At 38.8% G+C, this 23,482-nt stretch overlaps 1 protein-coding gene across 2 annotated transcripts in view; it reads right to left on the bottom strand.

Moving 5' to 3' along the window:
- RB195_000721 (uncharacterized protein) overlaps positions 1-21,796 on the bottom strand; it is a gene marked incomplete at both ends in the record, with an annotated part of 37,413 nt that extends 15,617 nt beyond the window's left edge. Inside the window, 10 exons of one of the 2 annotated variants that reach the window (XM_064197210.1) lie at positions 711-840; positions 896-1,019; positions 1,090-1,209; positions 2,726-2,840; positions 2,919-3,002; positions 3,238-3,357; positions 5,757-5,864; positions 17,861-17,985; positions 18,100-18,187; positions 21,674-21,796. In XM_064197210.1, coding sequence (XP_064053091.1) covers positions 711-840; positions 896-1,019; positions 1,090-1,209; positions 2,726-2,840; positions 2,919-3,002; positions 3,238-3,357; positions 5,757-5,864; positions 17,861-17,985; positions 18,100-18,187; positions 21,674-21,796 — 1,137 coding nt within the window. Of the gene's footprint in view, positions 1-710; positions 841-895; positions 1,020-1,089; positions 1,210-2,725; positions 2,841-2,918; positions 3,003-3,237; positions 3,358-5,756; positions 5,865-17,860; positions 17,986-18,099; positions 18,188-21,673 lie in introns of those variants that run through there. The other variant, XM_013441827.2, reaches the window with a different exon arrangement.
- Between the last annotated feature and the right edge of the window lie 1,686 nt (positions 21,797-23,482).

Genomic DNA, 23,482 nt, shown 5'->3' with positions numbered 1-23,482 from the left:
TGTACTTTGATTAAGAAGTTCATTCCCACTTCTTAAAACACAATCCACTAATCTACACAACTCTTCTACGTGTGCCATGTCTCCACTTGCATGTGTTTCCAAACCTAAGGCTTCTTTGACGTAACTAGCCAAGTAAAAAAAAAAAATTGAAAAACAGATATTGTAAAGAGCAGGTCTGATTAATAGATAATGCGTAGATAACAAATCTTTACTGGAGTTTCTTCATGAAGAACTGATAAGATGAAAAAAAGAGCATTTCCTCGACACCAATCACTAATTTGTCACTTCTTACCTGTACTTTCATCTGCTTATCATTTATTGATGGTTGTGATAAACCCGTGAATGCAGCTGATCCCTCCACGACTAGCAATGGTCTCACGCCCCGATTATTTAAAAAAGAAACTAGAATCATGGGATATATAGGTAGGGGTGTCTGGATTTGATGAATGCGTTCAAAAGTTCTAATTTTGTCTAGATTACAACACAATACTACCTACGTTGTGTACACCCAGTAATCCGATGAAAACTAGAGATCACACAAATCCATGAGGAATCTCTATGCATTTCTTGCATAATTACAACATTACTGCATGAATGTTGAAGAAGCAAAGATAAATTGACGGTGGGGCATCGCGGTTATTCATTACCGTTTTTCAATGATCATCCATAGTATTGTAGATTCTAGGACATGATTAAAACCAATAACAAACCTGTTCTTTCAACCGCTCTTCTTCTTTATGTCTACGATCAAGTTCTGCTTCTCGTCGTGCTTTCTCTTCTTTTTCTCGTTCAATTTTCTTCTCTTCATAACGTTCACGTTCAGCCTCTTCAGCTTCTATCCTGAACAAAAAAGAACTAGTCCTGTCAGTTTACAAAGCTGTGCACATAGAAATACCGTTTTTTCTCAGCTATTTGTTCATCATAATCCGTAACAGAGCTGTGCCTATCGCTATCATATTTCGACTCGGCCGTGCTTCGCCGCGATATTGTGCCTTTCGAACATGAACTACTCTCATAACCTTAATTTATATTAAATAATCAAAGCAACATTTCTAATTTAGTATCACGGTGACAAAAATGATTCCAAACCTTCGTGAGTACTTTGCTCCAGAGGAGGTACAACAGCGACATTTGAGGTATGAGGTTGCTGAGCAGGATCTATAGGAGCTCTATGGGGAACCGAAGGTGGAATAGGGTAAGCCATAGGTACTGGAAACACAATTAATAGCATATTATATATATATATATATATATATATATAACAACAATAACAGAATTCAATTATAAAATTACATATATATATATATATATATAACAATAATAACAACATTCAAGAAATTGTGCAAAAAACTGAAGGTCAAAAATAGCAAGAGACCTAATTCACCAGAACTTCAGATGCATGCCAGATGACTTCGTTTAGTGTAAGTATACGAAATCATTAAAAAAAATGCGAAGTTGGAATGGAGGTTCTAGAAATTTGAGTATTTTACACCAATCTCACAGCAAAAGAAGCCTTCTTTAAAAATATTTTACAGAAATGGATGGCTTCTGCAAAGAAAAAAAACATTTTGCACCAAATGGAGCAAGGAAACGATGCAAACTGCACATATTAACAAAACCACATGACTTAAAAATCTGTACTTCAAAAAGAATAAGACGAAGGTGGTGGGTAGAATATGGGGTACAGAAACTCTATGTTGATTTTTTCAGAATTGCTTCCACTTTTTCTTGAGTGAAATAAAAAAGCATAAGCAACTGATAATCCAGTCATATTTTTATTAAAGTCAACGCAAGAGATACTTTAATGCAAAGGCATGAGTCATAGAACAAAAAATTTTGCAGAAAAATCTCATAATTTGCAACAGGATGGGTAAAATCATATACAATACACAGTTTGCAGCGTCTCTCAAATCGAGGACATTTAATCGGTATAATATTTATGCAGCTGTTTTCTGTCATATAGTCGGCTCAAAAGGGTCAAAATGTTGCTGACGCGTGAGCTGCTGGCTCAAAATGGTGCAATGGACGTAGCGGTTGCCATCGAATTGAGATTTACGGTCACCCAACTGCACCGCGTGTCAGAATGAATTGCCCTGAGTGTGGCTTTGTTCGAATACCGCCATACTTTTTAACTCATATGGTTCAAAAGTACAGCGGCATTCGAACAAAGATATAATCAGGAAAAGAAAAAACGGCAGATGTAGAGCAGAGCAAAGAAAGCCCATAACGTCCGCACGGTTGAGAGCCCCGGGCCAACCAAACCTTTCATCCCTACGTGACCTCAAATTGTCAGGACTTGTCTGGAAGAGTAAGGACACTACTCGATACACCCATTCGCCCTTGCAAGTCATTTTACTGGTTTCATGATGAAAGGTTTGGTTGGCCCGGGGCTCTCAACCGTGCGGACGTTATGGGCTTTCTTTGCTCTGCTCTACATCTGCCGTTTTTTCTTTTCCTGATTATACATGTGTTCGTAGACCTCTACTATACTGAACTAAAGTCAGAGGTGTTAGGTCACATCGAAGGGACTGATCTACGTTATCTTCTACCTTATAGTGTGTTTTTTTGCCAATTCTTGAAATCAAAGTGTCGTTAAAGTACCAACAAAATACTACTACGGTTTGCTTAACTGAACCAATCTACTTCTTCAACAGATCTAGGGAAGAAGTAAGCCTACAATTTTCAGAAGAGTGTCACAAAAATCTTCAAAAACATATAAGATCACCGGTCGTTGGTGGAGTAGGTCCCCAACATGCGCTTTGTGAAGCCATCTGAGCTAGTTGTTCGGCAACTGCCACTGGACAAATCGGCGTACCTTCAGCTATAGATTTACTTAGATCCTAAAAATATGTGTGATAATCTTCATAAGCTAGTAAAAGATTCAAAAAACGCTAAGCTGGGGAGATCAAAAAAATCACCTGGATAGGAATGGGTATGGTGCCCGGCGGGACGACGTTGATGGGAATGGGCTGCAGGTAGCTCCACTGCATCCCGTTAGCGCTCTAAACGGTAGACAGCTGTTCTAACGATCTCTTCTATAGTTTTTTTTCGATTCAATCAATGAATGAAGCACACACAGAAACCATTTCAATGCTGCACATTACGCGTCTTACTGTCACGGCTCAATGCGTAGCAGAAAGAACAGAATAGCAAACCGGTTTCTTTCAATACTAACATTAAAAAAATGACCTTAAATCTACAGGCAATACATTCATGATTTTAGAAAAACAAACTCACTGCACTATTAGGAAACCCTGTGGAAGGTACAGGATAAGGGTACTGAACAGGGATGGGATACGCCATCGGTAGTTGATGCGGTGCAAAGGAACTGCCCTGAGGCATTTGACATTTCGATTGCTGAAATGGAAAGTCGACAATTGCTTCGACAATAACTTTTACTTTTCATGTTATTACAACTAATAAGTTATGGCTCAGCAGCGAATAAGTGAATATGAGAAAAACTAGGAACTGTAATTGTAATAGTCTGAAAAAAATATTGTTCCCATCTACCTCCCAGGCTTGAAAAAAACAATGCCAAAAAAAACAGTCCCCAGAAATCGGCCAGAAAGAAAGCAGCGGGAACCAAATCAACGGAAAGAAACAGCACTAATACTGGCTGGAGAACTTTTTCTTGATATCAACACTAACAAACTTTCGCTCAGCTTTAAAAAACAGAGCTCAACTTGGTTATAACTTTATTATAATAGAAACTCTCAATTTCGTAAAATCTCATTCTCTCATTCTATAAAAACGTACATTCATTATTTGATGCGTTCCAATTCAACCCTACCACACTCCATCTTACCCCTCTCCCAGTTTTTCGAGACTGCTATTTTGGGAGCTAATTATTTTATGGCAACCTCTTATCTCCTCCCGACGAAACAAATTGATAACATAGAGATGTGCTACTCATTAAGGCATGAGGGGATTCGTAAGGAAAGCACTGATTGAAATGACCACTCATAGTTGCAAATAATCAACTGTTCCAATGCTATCACGATAAATTTGATCATTATATAGTCAAGTCAAAACGACTGGTGCACGGTGTAGTTGCGCTGGCGGCTGCGCTCGAAGCAGTGCCTTTGGAATCTAAGTGGGACCGTAGCAAACCAAAGCGCAGACTGTTGTCAGCAAGGGTCTCTCCTAGATTCTAACCTCTACGCTTCGAGTGCAGCCGGTTATACAACCGCTCCGAGCTTCACTTCGTTCTGACCCTACTATAGTAAATATTCCTTAAGATCCAATACATTCCTCGGAACTTTCCCATTATAATTTGGAACTCTCACATTATAATTTGGAATAAATAGAGGTTGCTGAGCCAAATGCTTTGTTAAATATTACAAAAAGACGACATACAAGAAAAAAAATTCACCAAATTCTTGGAATTCTACAAAGAAAAACTGCTTCATACATTGCTTTTAGATCGATTTGCTGGAGCTTTAGCCAAGAAAATCATTCTTTCATCTCTCCAGGGTCGATAAATTGGTACTAGATTGGTGCGAGTTGCACGTTCGTAAACCTCAAACAATTCTGAATTGAAGTGAACCTGGTGGCGGGCGCCTCCCAAGCGGATTATTTAACGCCAGACACTCTATCTTTATTTATCCTTAACGTTTCGGGGTTGTCGCCTTCGTCAGAGCATGGGAAAATCAGAGCCATTAGTGACTTATCCTCTCAAGCGCCTCATCACCCTACAGAAAGTATGCAAGCGATAGACAAACTCGAAGAACAACACTTAGGCTAGCGCTTACCTCATTTGCTGAAACTGGTAACGTAGAACACCACTACGTTCCAAAACTACGAATCACAAGGGCTTTATAGGGATCTCTCCATAGATCAGAACATGCACAGAGATTTATAACGGCTAGATCGTTTGTGATCGCAATACACTCACCCTTTCCGCTCATTTTTAGACATGGCGGTTATCCAAGAAGCCTCTAGTGTTCTCCGCTTTATGATCTCGGAATCGAAAAATGGTATTGTAACTTCTACCTCCACCTCGGTATTTTGATTACATATTCTATGATATACTCCGAATCGGGTGGAGTTTAGATTTTGCGAATCCATCTAGGTGCTCCTTGACTCTAATACACAGAGAGCGTCCCCTTTCCTCCTTATAATCGGCACCACACGATCTGCTCGTAATACGATAAACCACTCCTGATACCATGCAATTACCGTCCCTTCAATATGAGGAAACCACGCAGCTTGGAGTTGTGCAGAGTCAAGCAAATCGATCAAAAGGCTACGCCATTCAAGATGCCAAGATTCAAGGACAGCCGAACATGGGCACTACTTCATACAATTTCTCCCCTTCCTCCTAGCTCCAGTGGTGAAACCAATTTTGAAACAATGCCTTTCCGCTTCAATAAAATTCAGCTTTATTTGGCAGCATTTGGAATTAGCTAATTGGTTCAATTGTTATTACAATTCGTCCCGCTGCTCACCTCGTGTGGCGTTTTTCCTTCTTAGATATCCACATGTTCTAGATATATCTTTGTTTTTGTCGTTTTCAACCTTTCCAGCTGTCTACCAAAGAAAGTAACCGGACGCAATAGCCAAATAAAAAATGTTACATTAACATTAGCTACAACCTAACTCACAAATCTAGGACCACCCATGTAATGAAAAGTAGTTTTTTTTTTATTAACATGAAGCTTTTGTCTTTGCATTACGAAGAGAAAAATTAGCAAATGATTTCTAGAGGAAAAAAAAAACAGAATTAATAATGAACATGTGAAAAACGATGAACTCACTCCGTTACTTCGATTTTCTACATCCTTCATCATTCTTAAATTAGTATCCTGTTGAGTTTTCGACTCCGATACGATCGATCCTTTACCAGTGCAATCTGCCGGCTGATCCTTAAATTCATAGCTTTACGGTTAAATAACTCAAAGAAACATAAAATACGCTAAGAAGAAACATCTTGATGAGATCCTCAGATGTATGTGTCAGGAGACCTACTTTGAAATGAATTTCAAGAAACCAAAGCACGCACCCGCAGTAGTGACACAATAGAGTATGATTCTCACGCACATTATCATGGCTAAGGCCGCCTGCTGCGCAATATTCATAACAGGACTTTTCACACTAACGAATGCCCCTCTCTCCAAATAACTTGAGCATAATTTGTGTCTGTCGCCTTCGTCGGTACCGCACGTAGTTTGCGTGGACGTCATAAAAACATACCGCCATCATTACGATGACATAAACGAACAAAAACAAACATGAGAAGGCTGCAAAATCGCATGCGATGAATAACAGCACTATGAGCTCTTTGCTCGAGAAAGAGCTGCAATCGTCCAAAGACCTAACCGACAACAAGTGATGTCCTGACGGTTATAAGCGGAAATTTGTACAAAAAAACTATATAAATCAAATAATTTTACTTCTAGAGAAAAAGAGAAATGCGATACAAGTGTACTTAACAAGTGAAAAAGAAAAACAACGAAGGGGAACGAGGGCATCGGTGAATGTGGTGAGGCGAAGCTATAAGGACTCAGTTAACAAGTGCAGATAACAGACCAAAATAGAATTCGATAAAGTAATCGACAGATGCTCTCCGACGCTAGATTTTTGAAATCGAGGTCATGGATGTACTGAATTAGATAGTCCTAGTCGTTATTAAGGAAAAAATGTTTCTGTTAGCACAACTGTGTCGTTCGTCATTGAAATAGCGCCATCCCTCGCATTTGAGCTCTACAGCCCGTTTGATTACATCTGTACGTCTCTTGTTTGAAGACTATTATTATAAAGGAGTTTTATTGCATTTTCAAAAGCAACGGTCAAAATTGCAGTCGTTCTCCATCTACCTACTTTTGTTGCTAAAACTTGGGAATGTATTTGAAAATGTTGAAAAGTTTGTCTACTCTTCTTTTTTTGTCACTCTCACCTCTTTTAATGTTGAAATGCTCCTACTTAAACTATTTTGTCTTTTTGTCATCATTAATTATCGTTATAATTCCATCTGCATCTGCACTCCATTGTTAGTTCATGCACGGATTTACAAATTTGTTTAACTATATACGTGTAGCCACGCTGATCTGTGCAAAGCATGCGAATTTTTTTCTATTTAACTGACCATGTGTTGGCATGTGGTGAGCATACAAAAGGTAGAGGTAGATTTCCCTCGCGCGGAAAATTTTTTTCTACTAGCAAAAGCCAGCAACTTTATGGGTTATCTTGAATTACAATGGCTGACCATTTCAACAAAGAATTCTCAAAAACTGAGAAAACAAAATTCCCAAAAGATTGAAAATATGACATCAGAAATTGTGCGTTTGCTTTGGAGCAACTAAGAGTCAAAATTTCAGTGAATCTGAGCTTCACCAACCGCTTATATATGAAACATATACTTGAAGGATGAAGCCACTGATTTAAAAGTATCTATGGTTCGTGTGGGTGCAAGAGATCCATACCGTTCTCGTTTTTGCGTTGGCTGCACATGTTTCAATGATTTGTGGATTACGAAATTTCGAAACAGAAAAGTTTGAGATTTCATCTTTCAAAGTCTTAGAGCTGAAAATCATCATCATTACAATGACCAATTAAAGTTAGTGGTTATCCACGTTTTCTCAAAAAATGAGGGAATGCAAATAAGGGATACAACAGAAAACGTGAAAGAAACATCGATATTGCCAACTAATGATAACCCATAAAGTTGCTGAGTTTGCACTCTTATATTTGCTCGCTACGAAAATAGTAAGAAAAAAATCACTTTCCGCGCGAGGTGAAGATCGACCTCATACATTTTAGTATACTTCAAAAAGTGAAGCGAATTACCTGGGCACTGTCAAGGCAAAAGTTTTCGCCTAAATCAGTCAGGAAAAAAATCTTTTCGTTGCTCAGATCTGACTGTGTCTATAACTCTTGAAACCTAAATAAAAGTGTTCACCTCACATCCTGGAAGAGAGCCCGTTTCCTGTTTTCGAAATCGTCGACATTTTCAAAAAAAAAGAGAAAATATCATGAGGGATATGCCGCCGCTATTCATTCTCGAACTCCACATACAGTGACTGTACGTCTCGTAACATTCAGTAAGGCAAACACCTTCAGCGTACGGTAACCGCTAACAAACTTTGTTTTTCATGTTCTAAAAGCTTAGAACTCTCACACTCTGAGCACAGAGAAGTTATGAGAATTATGCACTTCAATGTGCTGTTTGGACATTCAGTCAAAACAGCGCATTAAAAAGTGTGCAAATCCTAAAGCATCCAGCAGAGCATCAAGTATTTGTACACATCGGTTGAGCATCGAAATACCGGATTGTTGTCAGATGTAAACAAGACAGCAACGCTTCACAAATAGACCCATTCGGGATCTAACAGCTACGAGGAGAAAAATCGAAAACAATGGCAACAAAATGTTTGTTGGAGCTTAGAAAATTACCATCTCTTCAATGCAGATTAATCCAATGCTTTAATAGAATCAGCGCAACGGTTTTTATAAAAGTCTGTCCTTAAAAAACTTGCTGTTTCTGACGGAAAATTTTCTTTTTTTTCAAATCAAGGCTTCTTTATCAATACCCAATATCATGAAAAAGAAATCATTCTGGGACGCGTCAGCGCCAACGAGGGATTTCTGTCCAACTTTCATGAAGGCGCAGCACAGTAATGAAATCTAGTGTCTAGTCTAGGAGTGAAGAAAGTCACTTCAAATAGAGCAGAGTCTCTTCATATATCGTAAAGTTTCGTTAGTCCTAGAACGAGATTTTCGCTACAAAATGTTGGAGTGGCGCAAGTGCAATGAATGCAGGAATGACAATTTCCCTTTGAAAAAGTCGTTTTAACTGAATCCCATGGCTTCGACGATTTGCATAAACGATTGGGACTATTGCTCATCCAATTAACAGTGAGCAGGCTAGCCTAGGAGATTTCTTTGAGAAAAATCATTAAAAGAGTTTTCACCTATGTTGTAGATACTAACGTGTTGAAAGTGTCCTGGAGATTTCATTTCGCCTTTGAAAAAAAATCTGAGAACAAGCAAGAAAACTGAAGACATTGATTGAAAACAAAAGAATGTGCTAGGGTCACTGAGAAAACAAAAAGATCAGAAACTGGAGGAAGGTTCATGAACGAGCAATAATTTGTCCAGAAGATTAACGTGCTATGAGAAGCCATCTCCGCGGACCGTCCCGTCGAAGAATGAGCGAAACTCGAGAGAGTCAAAGTAAACAGGATTGGGTTATAATACAGGAGCACTTGACGGTTGTTTGCCGAATAGCCAGAGCACGGGCCGAAGTGGACAAGCAAACCCTGATCAAATTGAAAGAATAACATGAATGAATTTTTACAACGCATCCGCCGTCTAGTGTACCGATGCGATAGCTAGGCAAGATTTTCTGCCCATAAAATGGTCAAACATGGAAGAAACACTTATTCGTGGCAAATACAAGGCCTGATCCCCTTCGATCTCCATATTTTTCTCAGCAAGTGCCGAAATCATCCGCACTTTATTTAATCAACTTCACAGTCCCCTCATACGTTTAAGAATTCTTGCGTGAGAGGGATGAAAAATGGTGCTAAAACCACTGTCATTAGTTACAGTTTAGTGAAAGACGTATGAAGAAGTGGTGTCACTCAGAAAACAACGATAAGTAAAAGACGTTGGACGGCCAAAAGCTCAAAACCAAACAATTATTACTGAGTGAACAATGAACGTCGGGAAGAGTGAAGAATAGAGAGTTATAAGAGATGCATTGATTACATCACTGCTTAGCAGATATTTCCCACCAGATTACTGTATTGGTACTTCACATCTTTCATTGCTTTGCATTCCCTATTTGTGTGAGGACTGATGAGGAGATGTGGGGATGGAAAAAAAATATCTGATTCTTCAAAAGTTTGAGATAAAGATTTTCATAACAAAATTTGTAATACAAATAGTATGCCTATCTGTTATAAGTAATAAACATCAGTATAACCATGAAACGAACAAATTTCTGAAAACTAAGGATAAAAATCAATCGATGTTGGAGATAGGGCCTTTATAAAGGGTGTTTCTCATATTCACATGGTAAAACTTGTTCACACCTGTTATTTGTCAGAAGCACATGAATGAACGTGTGGATCTGTGATCGAAAAAAGTGAGCACTTTGCCTGAGGAGGAGTTCATAGCTTCCGCCACAACTGCATGTAGTGCCTTTAACCTCAGGTATTTTGTAATTAACGATCGATTCGTATCGATTTAACTGTGCTTCATGTACCGCACATTTCTTGAAATATGTAGGTCCGCACAAAACTGCGTAAGGCATAAGGAACACCGGAAATGGCATCGTTTTTAGTTTAAAAAAATCAAAATTATAATATTTTAATTACGAAAACCACCTTTGACATTTACGAATTCATGTAATGCTTCTAGATTAACACCAAAAGTGTTTTTTTTTGTAGCTTTTGTTCTCGTCTTCCTTCTTCATTGCTGCTTCCTTTCCGGAAGTCAACTATGCAACACTAAATATTCATCCCTTCTGGCTGTGGATTTGACATTTCAAACGGAGAATTATAAAAACTAAATCAGTGTATAAAATTAGAACAAAGAAAACACATTCGAGTGCAAAAACATCTTGCAAAGTTTACAGAAATACAAAAACCGCGAAATAGTATAAACCAAACGTAAAAGAACGAAACCAAAACAACATGGTTTTCCCGTTACCCATAATGTAATAAATTCAACAAACGGAGAACAGTGGTTCCAAGAAAACAACTACATTTTTTGATAATAAATCACTTGAATTAAGGACTACTGACTCTTGAGTGCCAAACATTAGGAGATTCACTTAATTAAGGACTCGACATTAAGTATACTTTATTTCTCCATCTCTGTTCCCAATTTCGCCATATCGTACTTACGATTGAAGATATTGCGACAGGTGTTGAAGCAACAGAAGTCCGTGTGGGATGCGGACAGAGGGTCCCTAATCCTAACACTCCCACAACACTTCAGATGGTAGCTATGTAAAAGAGAGCCGCTAGACCATAGCATTTTAAATGTACCTCTTCGTGATCTCAAACAAGGCTAATCTGATCACTCAATAAGCCAATAATACCAATGAAGATTGGATGCCATTCGGAGGCAGGATTGACGAGTCACGAATCCGATTATAGCCACTATGAATCCGATCTGTGTTATTGTGGTGTTCGGAGGCAAGCAACACGCTGACAGCGTATAGTTGGTCCAAAACCATTGACATAGATACATATATCCAACACACTTGACGCGCATGGAAACTCCGAACCGTACTATAGCGACTCCCTCACAAAACATCAAAAAGCATAGCTATGTATATTGACCACGGCAATTTAATAAAAAAAAACTTTCTGAGCAAACTCCGACAAAAAAAATGATGCAGGCTATTTCACATTGGTTAGCATTATTGGTTGGCGTTCTGGAAATATGAGCCTAAAAAGTTTTTTACATCTACAAAAAAACCATATTAACAGTGTATAAAATCTATGAAAGAACTTTGAACATGATAGCATATGAAGGTTCAAGAAATGACAGGGAAATGTCGAAGAACCATGATCACAAGAATTTTTTAAAGGCATCACTCCAAGAATCTAGGATGGTGCGGGTTTCCGGTGGGTTATGCCTATACGGTGTCGTAGATTATGGAGAGAAGGGTGATTCCGTCCTTTCTCCCTAATTGCCGTAAAAAAACGGCCCTGAAGATACGACTTCGAGCGTTCCGGCGCGCTATTTTCTACAAGGAGGCGCCAGCCTTGTACACGCACCGCATCTTCCGGGCCGTTTTTTACGGCAATTAGGAAAAAAGTACGGAATCACCCTCCTCTCCATAATATACGACCACCTATAGGAACTCTCCAACTGAAACCCGCACCACCCCAGATTCGTGGGGTGATGCCTATTCATGAGATTCCAATGAAACAAGAAAAAATGGTCCGCAAACTCTTCTTCGTGCATGGCGCATTTCGAATCAAGTATAGGTTGCATTTTAAAACGATCTTTAAGTATAGGGTTCCTTGATTCCAAGAATTGTCGTTGTTTGTGCTTGGCTGATTAAAAATGTATTGAACAAAAACTACGAGAGAACAGGAAGACGATTACAAAAAACATAAGAGGTTTAGTAGCTTAGCAGAAGGATGAGCAGATTCGACAATTTTCGGTAAACAAACCATAGAAGAAGAAGTCAATACCAGACGAATTCCACTACAAGAAGTCACCCAAGTCAATTTAAAATCCATGGTTTGCACAAATCGAATTTTCGAATGATCAATCGGATTCCATGCGAATCAATCAAACGCGAACCATTACGGCTTGTTTTGTTGAAATCTCATGTATGCAATGAACGCCATTTCAAAATGTTGTTTTGGATTCCAGAGAAGAGAATTTTCATCAGTCTTTGTTATTCCGGTGAATTTCGATAGTGCTCAAAACTAAAACAAGGAAAAGTCCTAGATGTAGATTTCGAAGAATTAAAAGAACGACGGTGATGGCTTCATTCAGGGATGAACTACAGAACGAGATCCTGAACAACAATTTCAAATAGCGGGTTTTGCATACTTCAAACCCATTCTTTCACATTTTCATCTCGACACATAAATCTGCAAGGGAAACGAATAATGTTCTAGGAAGAAGACTTCTGCTGGACAGGCTAAAAAAAACACATATGTCTCGTCAAGCAAACAAAACCTGATTAATGCTAGGGATCTAGCGTGGATTGTTGGATTCCTCAATCCTTTCACAAACAGATGTTCGCTTTTTTCTTAGTTTAAAAAAACCAATGAAAAAAGGCGAACAAGGCGAAACAAAGAAACCTTTCGATCAGTTTATCAGCTCTCATAACAGTGACTTGGTTGTTGTTGTTGTTGTTGTTGCAAAAACTCGCCTTTTAATCACAAGTGTGTTTGTCTGGATGACGATAAGTTCCATTTCAAGAGAATATGACTTTTTTGGGATAAAGCTCTACATTAAAAAAAAGGTTCAAAAGTAGTCATCAATTCACTGCTAACATAATGATACGACTGTTGTAACGGAGAACAAGCGCACTGAACTATGAAGAAAAATGGATAGAATCGCAAATGTGCATGCACTGCACTAATGGAGTGAAAACTGCGCAAAAATGCACACTTCAACAAAAAAGAAATGTCATCAAGCAACTTTATCGCTCAAATCTTTATCTCTGGGCCAGGAATACAACTGTCTTGTAAGTTTCTATGTATTTTGAGGAGACAAGCAACTTTAAATTTCAAATAGTCAGATAAATAAACGTACTCCAGGAGTGATCTTCTGGAACATCCATCACGAACAAAAATCCAAAGTAGGTGATGTTTAGATAATACTCTGACAATGGCAGCAAAGTTCTCTTAAATAATTTACTAAAGTACTTATTCTGAGACCTTTTCTGCTAGTCCATCAAGAATCTGAAGACTTCACTAGAGGTAGGGGCAAGATTTCCCCTATACACAAGGAAGTCTCCATTACTGAAACCAGTTCTGTGCTATAGCGATGCAGAATTTCCAGGTTGAAAAGGGAATCTTTTTTTCCATACGATGACGAAATATGCTCAAAGTAGAGGAGGATCAGGTTAGCAGACGTGACTAAAGGAAATACTTAGAACCTTCACATTTGGTGCACAAACTGAAGAACTTCACATTTTCTAGAGAAGCCACGTCGAAAAGTTCAACTATTACATGTTGTAAAGCATTCTTAGCCGTGAATGTGAAGACCGGCAAGATCTTGACTGCGATTAAACAAGAAAGAAAAAGAAACAAACAATATTTCAAGTAATGCAGTGCAATAAACATAAGAAAGAAAAGAACGTTCTTTGAAGTAACGAGGATTCTGGAAATTCTCTTCTAAATATTAGCATACACATCATTTCTAGGAAACATGCTAGATTTTGAATAGGGCATAGCGGAAAAACTACCAGTGTGGGTACCAAAAACAACAATAACATGAAAAATAAGAGTAATAAGAACGCAAAAGCACCGTAATCCTAAAATTCTGTTTTCTACATTCCCTGAGTATCCCTTTCTGACCGCTTGTAATTAAGTTCCGTTGCACCATCCATCATCACCATATGATGCAGCGTTGCAGGCTAATGGAACACGGAATAGGGAACACGAGAAATTAGAAAATGCGTGCGTTCTTAATGCATCACTTTAAAATGGACTTAAAAACTATGGCTTCCAGGAAGCAAGCAGACATTCCAGGTGCACCTCGTAATGCATTTTTTGCCAAGCCTTTACAATAAGTGTATTCATTCAATGCAACTGCACAAAAATCAAGACAGAATTGTACGCTTAATCTTAATGAACATAGCAAAATTCCTTGTATAGTGGTATGATTCTCGTTACAGATTTAAAAAAATTACACCGTGAAATACGTTTTATCGGAGAAAGGAATCCTGTCCACATTTCCAAGGGGGAAACTATACGAATTTTAAATTCCCGTGATGTTTTTGATTATCACAACGACTTTCATAAAACGAAGAGGCAGTAATTCATTTCGGTGCTCACCAGATATCCACTTTGACGTCTTTTGATTTCATCTAACGAAAGACTAACAAAATAAAGAGACTTGATCTCCTATTCGCTCTACCCCGATAATACTGAAGTCAACGAGTTCAAGTAGAGGTGTGCAAGCAAGCTGTTTTTCAGAGTCGTCTCTGTCAAGTTCAATCGATAAAAACTCTATTTTTTAGTGGATCTATGAGAGGATATTGCTTCTCGTGAAGGATCAGCTGTTGTCAACATATTTATTTAAAAAAAAGCAGATGACTCAAAAATTCTTACTAAAGACCTGAGCGGAAATTTGTGTTACTTCATCAAATTTTGTTTACTATTTGGACCTCAAGTCAAAGATTGCACTCACTCAAAAAAAAATCTAAATTTTCATATTTAAAATCTGGAGCAAACGATATCCAGGAAACGCTGAGTACAACTTCTGCAATGAAGTGGTAAATATCTACCAAGAAAAAGTGCAGAGATCGCTTGTTTCACCGCAAAAAAGGGAAGAAAAATCACTTTTACGGTAGCCTCTAATGAACCTCGTAGTATGTGCACACCAATGGAATTTCGTATCTTTCTTTTCAGAAAAAAAAAACCCTATAACTCTCAAACCACCATCACAAGAGGAGCAAAAAGGTTCTTAAAAATAGATTACATGAAATGCTTACTTCCAAATACTTCATTGTGTAACTCGAAGCTCTTCATTATATTTCATTTCTATTAATCTTTTTATATTTCACCGCAGAAATCCGTTTAGTGTAAGACAAATTTCAAACTATTCGTTGAATCTTTTTACTGATTAGCCAGTATGTTTTATACGCCATTAATCAACAAAACGAGAGAGACAACAATCACATTTTTCACGGGTTGTGTTGATTTCTGCCGCGCTTACTTTTTCGCCACTAATCAATCAAAACGTAAAAGAAAAACGTGTCGCTAGGAAGAAGATTCTACTGCCTACAATTCAAACAAAAGTAGTAAAAGTAATGTTAGTGATGATATAATGATAATATACAGCTATATGTTCTTGTTAAAAAAAGGAATTGTTCTGCACAACCTCCGCCGTTTTTCCTTTTCAACTCTGCGCGCCAAAAAACTTCCTTTACTATGACCTCTTATGATGATCCATAACCTTTTTTCCGACAGCATAGAAAAAGAGGAATGTAGAAATGCCGTTCAATGCATTTGAACGGAGGCAACTATACGAGTTATTCGAAAAACTTACACGACAATATCATAGTGTCTTACTTAAAAACTGCATCGCACCCATTGTTGTGTGAGAGTAACTGCCCACACGTGTTAGAAACACAATTACCTACACATACGTTCCTTGCCGGATGATAAAGACGTCAATAGCTTTAGTCATAGCGTCCGTCGTAAAACGATCACTTAAAGATTTAGAAAAAAAAAACTAGTTCGTAAATCTCTTCCTCAAGAAAGAAAATGAAGTTCGAAATTCGAAGACAAACTAAAGTTTCCAGGAACCGTTTCAAAACGATGAGAACTATCAAAAATAATTAAAGTTGTCACAATGAAATCATAGTGACCAACTATGAATCAAGCAACTTTTTAACTAACAACTACACAAGATTCAGACTGCAAACACCCGATCTTCATCCATTCATCCACTGAAGACGTCAACACATATACAATGTACATACATAAATATTTATTTATTTATTTGTGTAAAATAAAGCGGTTTGACAGTTTTAGAACTGGACCTGAATGAAAATCCAAACTATTCTCAACAGAAGTCAACTCCATGGTTATTTTGAAGAAAAACTGCAACTTTTCACAAAAACCGAAACAATTTATATGTGGTTTAAAGGAAAACGGAAACCAGATAGTAAACTATTTCCATGCAACAAAGCTAAGCTAGTTTTACTAGGAAAAAAAGTGACACGGTTTGTGTATTACCTTTCACATGCCTAATTAATGCTAGTTCAAACATTGATTACACAAGGCACTTAAAGGAAATGTCTCCAATAAAAAGACACTTGCAGCTGATCTTTGTTGAACCAATAAAACATGATCCCACCGCCTAACGTAACCGCAGTTCAAAGCGCTATCGCGACCTATAAGAAGCGATAAGGAGACAATGCATGCAAATAAGCGCATTCCGGGGAAAATTTTCGAGTTGAGTTAAAACGATCAATTAACGACACAAACTGGCGGTAGCAACAAAATAGAAAAAGACGACAGTATTGAGATTAATGTGAGATCTTACAACTTTGGGGAGAAAAACGTTTCAAAAGGTAGGAAGAAGATAAACACAGCAACGCCGAAAAGTGGAGAAAGAGGAAAAAGAGGCGAGCAAAGAAAGAAAAAAAAATGTCCTCTTCTCCTGGTTATAACCAAAACCAAGTTTTAGCGGAATTTAAATTCCTCGAAGCGCGAATTCAGATAAATTCGAATGTTGAGCTAATTCTTCATAGGGCAAGTCACAATCTTTGATATTAATCCCTTTGAATGATATGATAACCAAAAGGAAGGCAATGTTAGGAAAGGAAACAGAAACAAGGTGGTATAAGAAATATGCCAATGTGTATGATTGAAGGGGAGATTCGTTGTACAGCGCATTTGGGACCCGTCAGCGCCCCGGTTACGTCTGGACCCAGCTGTTGCTCGCAAAAACCATCGCTGGGCATCAACAGTATGTAGTGCCATCTGCACTTCAACGATCATGCGATGGAAAGACAATCACTAGCGCTTTGAGAGTGTAAAAATAAAAGATTGCAAATTAAAAAAATGTATGAAAAAACAATAGTTAAAGACGTAAGGAGAACAATTAGAGGAAATAGGAGGAGAGACTGTTACTTATACTACTCCTTTCCCTATAAATAGACAGATCATACAACTCTTCGATTTTTGAATGCTGAAACTCCCACGAAGAGCGAAGATGGGCGTGGGAAAAGTAGAACATCATAGATTCTTTAATATTATACGAAAAATCGGTGATAAATCAAAGCCAATGAGCACAAATAGTGTAAGAGCCAGATCTAATTGAATAAATTTGCACTACAACTGCAAAAAATTGTGATTGTAGTAACACGCCACATCAATCTCGTTGGAGTTGTTTCTACATTGGGATTAGGCACGATATTCAAATTAGTGTTTCGGGTATTCAACGATGCGCAACAAAACACCATAATAGAAAGAAATTACACTCGCTTGAAATAACAGGGGTTCGTAGAAGATACGCAGATAGAAAAACAGAAACTTGACAACGATGCGAACAAGAACATTAAAAAGGAAATAGCGACCACCTAATGTTCAAGTTTTTGCAAAAGGGAAATAGGTCAACGAACGGACTACAGTCGTAAATAGCAAGATGACCACAATTCAAAGCAATACCACAAATCAGAGGTGAATAAAAAGTAAAAACACACCTCCGACAACCTTTGCAGATCGTTCTTCGCCAACGGTGACGTGTAATCAATAGACTCAAATTTTCGATTCGGTGTACCTCCTCCAGGTGAACCGAAAGGAAACCAGATATTCTCCGATTCCTCAGCTAAATATGATGAAATTTTAAAAAAAGCGCACGAATTGTGTTCATGCTTGCGAAAAAAAGAACTCATGATATCCATGGAAACCAATGGCAACGGGCAACATCAAGAAACTCCACCTTTTTCTCGGGCCCACTGGTCTTGCTTTTTCCGAAGCAGCGATCCATCGCGTGGATGTGTACTCATAGCATAGGCTGTGAAGCGTTTCTACAATACATTTCCAGTTTTGAACACTCTTTAAAAAAAAATAACAACTTCCGCCATTGCAGTACTGGTAAATCTATGGAGAAGCTCTGTAGCCGGAATGAATATTGGGGATTTTTACCTTTTACCATCAATAGTATGAATGAAAACAAATAAACGAGCCGATGCTATTTGTATTCGAACAACAACGAGGGATGGACGAGTGAAGCCTAGAGTGCAGTCATATAACTGCGAATAACAAGTGTTTACGTCAACCTAGACTACACAAACCACCAAACAAAGAACAATAAGTGCAAATAGTTCTGTAAAAAGAAATCAACAAGCCGAAGTCCCACAAAAAAAATGTCATGTGACACGAGGTGAGATAGCGCTATCTCGTTTGAAAATTCGCATGCTGTACAAATACAGAACACCAGAGAAGCCAGAACGATACGATGACTATATACGGCACAACCAAATAATGCAGAGATTGCTCCACAAAAAAAAAACATGAGGTGTTTGTACGTCAACATATCCTTGGGAACGTAGCACGCGCCATCCGGGGAACGCAAATGTGGTAGATAGCATCGCCGCAGCCGCCGTCGGCGTGGCCCCGCCCTCGGCGTCCGTACCCAGGACAGAGGTTAGTCATGCCGAGGCCTCGGACGCATCGTAACTGCTCGTGTATTCCCATCGCACTGCGCTCAATAGTATGCGTATTCTGCGCGGGTCAACAGGTGCTCCTACGATCCCTGTGAATCGCCGGCGTTCTTTGTCCGGAAACCCCATGCTCGCTCCCGACGAAAATCAAATTAGCGGCGTGCTCTGGAATTCCACATGCATTTATACTTACACAAAAAAGGTTATGATTCACCGCGAGGGGATCATCGGTTAAGCAATGCACTAGATGCGGTAATTCCTCGTCGAAATCAACTTCTGTAATCGCAGATGCTTCCCCTCTTCTGCAAATGCATCTTAAATTTCCGACACACATGCGCATAAATCCACCGTAAAATGCCCGGCATTTCAGCTATAGCACAAACAAACTGTAGTAGGATCAAAGCGACATGAAGCACGGTACAGTTGCGTAAGCGGCCGCGCTCGATGCGATGCGTTGGACCGTCGCGGTCAGGATCGAGGGGGGACCCCTGCTAGCACCATCCAACGTTGCAGTTCGTGATGGTCCCACTTCGATTCCAACCGCTTTCTCCGCCGTGCCGCTTCGAGCGCAGCTGCTTACACAACCGAACCGTGCTTCATGTCCTTTTGACGGTACTAAAGGAGTGGAAACGGTGTATATATATAAGGTCCTACCACGAAGTTCCGAGCTTGGGTTGCAGTTTCCTTCATTTTGTTAGGAATTATTTCCATAGAAGAGTTAGATTTTTGTTAATTGCCCTGTATTATTAATTATTGTTCAATACCCTTGAAGTCACTAATCAAGATAGGATCGAACTTACTGTGTAGTGGTAATTTTTGGATTTCTTTTTGGTTTTGATTCTTTTACTTCTTATCCTTCCTTTTTTGATCCGGATTAGAATAGAAGTTAACAACTCTTTGCAATAAAAGTTACTGAATTCCACATCTTCCTAGCTTTAATACATTTACGGAAAACGGGTTCACTCGGCTCACTATAGTGGAACCGATCATCAGCACTACAGAGAAACCGATCAGCATGCGAAAGAGCTTAACAACGAGCCTTCAAGTGAAGTATAACAAGTGAGTGAGTCTACAAGAGGTTCGTGGGGGCGATCACGGTTGAAGGGGAGTGTCTCATTCATTCTCCTCATTTCCCATTCACATATTAAAACGCTTCCTTCTCTAGTATTCCGATGATCTTAGTCCGTGATTCGAATACAGCTCAGCCCTTCTCGGGTTCTGCTGCTGATTCATCCGATGCCTATTTATATTACGTTCCGTATTCAACAGATTATTGTCGGGGGGCAGTGGGAGGGGTGGGGTGGGAGGAAACACACAGGGATGAAGCCGTTTCCATCCAACACCATTTTTTCGAACCTTATGCCGACCGACATCGACATAAAATTACTACACCAGGTGCTTACTGCAGTCATGTCCGACAAAAACACACACACCAATTCGTTCCACCCCGTTAAGGTTGTTGAATTTGTTTAAAAAACGAATCTCAACCCAACAAAACCTCCCATACTATTGAAAAGTACGATTCAACGGAATTTTATAAGTTTTGTACTATTTTATAAAATTAGAAGAGATGAGAAGGAAACGAATAATTATTGCACTTGATTCGCATCACAAAAAATATCCTTATCACATTAATGAATTGGTATTGGTTCATTATATTAACATTATAACCGTCCTTAACCGTCACCTTGATACCGAGACCTCCGAAAAAATCACAACTTTGTGTCCTTCTCTTTAAAAAAAAACAGCTAAAAAAACAGCAAATAGCTAGTTTGTTTTTTGTAAATTAAATTGTTTGGTTGACTGGTTTACTGAATTTTGATTTTACTAACACTATAGGGACGAGCGCAAATACCTCTAGAGGCAGCACTCGAATAAATTTTTCCTTGTGTTGTATTTTTTCCTACTTATAGGCGAGGTTCAGGACGCAATTTCCAAGAGTTACTGCAAAACACACTTACAGATTAAAGAAACAAAGACCTAAAAAGCACCAAACTGATCAGTTTGCCCGACGAAACAACTGTTTACGCTCAAATCATTGACGAAATGAAACCGCGCTAAGGGGATTAATATTGAAACTTTTAAAATCCAAGTAAACCAACTTTCCAGAACCTTACTTTTAGTATGATAAAATCGACTAAAAATAAAATCAATAAAATCACACGCGACTTCATTTCGCCAATCCTATTGGTGTAAGGAGTTGCCTCAGTGGATGAGCTGATGATGAGTCGGACGCTCCTGAGACCTCTGATTCCTGAATTTGAGGGGTTGTGCAACGTTTTCGCCGTAATCTTTGCAAACTACGTCTTGACTCCTACCTATTACCTGAGAGAACAGTGGTTCAAGATGTTTTGCAGCAGTGGAAATACTTAATCATTGCGCTAGTTTCTTTTTATACTGTTTTTGCTGTTAATTGGCTGTTCTGCTTGAACATTCCCGCTGGAACAAAGAATCCCATAAACGAAATTCCAAGCCACCAATTAGTAACACCCCGGTTCTTTTTTTTCGGAAGTCATAATCTCATTGTGAACGTCCACGTCAAGCATCCGTTGTAGCAGTTTTTTCTCGCACTGGTAACACATGCTGATTATTGGAAATTTCATTTCAATACGTGTAGGTGCGAATTAACGCCGGGGAACTGTTGTTAAATGTTTGAACAAACTTGTGGACGGATAAAATCCTCATTCACATGGATATCGATTGTTTTTATGTAGTTAGCAAACAAATATAGTTTTAAAATAGCACCTTTCTCGTTCTAATTGAAAAATACCGCACTTATAGTTCACTTGAAAACAGCTCGAGACCTGAAGCGGATCATTTATGCGATCGATGGATGGCTTGGATAATCACCGCGACATTGGCTGAACTTCGGTTTATAGTGAGCGTTGGCTGCGTTGCAGCAGGCGCGTCGCCGTCAACGCTTCCACCCGCTTGAAGCCGTGTACAACGCCGACCATAGGAAATTGCTCCCATGGTGTGGAATAAATTGAAAAAAAGTGGACAGATCTTGCTGAGAAACTTTTCAAGTATAATTTCTAAGATTACGTTCTTTACTATCCGTCAAAAAAGACTCATCTCCCAAATTGACGTCAGCAGCAATTTTTGCTGGAGAGGTCTTGAAGTAACGCATATGGGTTGCTTCCAGACGTTTTTCTTACTTGCCTAATGCTACAAGCTCTTAAATTTCGCGTCCTCATAACTAGACCCGTCCAGTTCATTGCGTGACACTTTTACAACGTAGAACAGCTTTGAACCACTTTTAGAGCAGTGACTACTTTTATTACTCGTTATTTTTATAGTTATAAATCTTCACCCTTACAACGTACAACCACTCCTGAACATGATGCGAGCATTTCTTGTCACAGTAGCGGTGATAGTACTTCACGTTTAGGAATTAGTACCCGACGCCATCCACCTCCGTAATCATGACAGTTGATGTCGTCGTGGTGTCAGGGTTTTTTTCTTTGAAATTACACAACTATTCCTAATTTTTGGCGTTTACTTCGTGAAAATTTCTTTATTTTCCCAACTGTTTATATTTCACTCTTTTCTTTTCTTTTTCCCTAAAATGAACTGTTTTCCTACTTTCCTACTTTAGTTCTCGATAACCAAAGAGGTGATGCGGTTATGTTGATGTCATGCCCTGAGAGAACTTGGTCAGTCAAAACATTGCTGCGTATGAAAAATGGCAGTAACCAAGCAGTATGGTAAAATAGACAGTAGTCATAGTAACAGTAATCATAGTGGTAAAAGATTGCAAAGCTTCTGGTGCCTATGGGGCGAGAGGAAAAAGTCCGTCTCCACGCAACGCTCTGTTGATAGAACTAAAAAAAATAGCAGTGAAGAGTCCGACTCAGGAAGAGCCACCCTCCCCAAATGCGTAAGAGGACTTATGAATGGCTCCTCTGCCTATCCTATATTGATATTACGCTTTTCTGGCGAACATCCTTATTAGACATCCAAGGCGGTAAATCAAAAGCCCATTTCCTTCACATTCATCGAATAGATCTTCAGATTTATTGCATCCACGTTTAGCATCTCTTTTTAAGGAATTGACAAATGACATGAGATGTGTAGGACATGATTTTTGCTGTCACTGGATATTTACTCGATTTGTTGTATGAAAAAAGAGGGAATCCTCAACGTTTATAAGGAAAACTATGAAGAGACATAAAATTAGGTCTTATCCTTTTGATTTCTCACCAGTACTCCATTAATCCATAAATAAAAGTCTCATGGACTCCTCGGTAACTCCACGGTGCTCCCGAGAATATTGGTGTTACCTAGAAATTGAAGAACCCACGTAGTTGTACAAGGAAATGCACCATACGAGCACGGATCGAGGAAAAATTCAGAAATCATCACCGTCTTCCTGCAGATGGTGACTATTTTTTTAAATCGTACACAAGTGTTCGCAGTGAGTGCAAAATTAACAATAAATGCACAACAAGTCCAAGTAAAATCTCACCATCAAGTTTTTCTGTACTTTTTCCACCATTCTTTATCTAAATAAGTGAGGAAAAGTCCAAGTAAACAACACCGCCCTTTAGAAAAAGGGCAATGGCTACATGCTCGTAGGCAAATACAATTTCCACTGACTCATACCGGTAAACAACCAAATTTGAATTCCGATTTTACTGATCACGCTTTCTTTTTCGA

Source organism: Necator americanus, chromosome IV, assembly GCF_031761385.1.
Source record: "Necator americanus strain Aroian chromosome IV, whole genome shotgun sequence".
NCBI classification, from domain to species: Eukaryota; Metazoa; Nematoda; class Chromadorea; order Rhabditida; family Ancylostomatidae; genus Necator; species Necator americanus.
The sequence above is the reverse complement of the archived record's forward strand: the minus strand, read 5'-3'. Positions and strand labels throughout refer to the sequence as shown.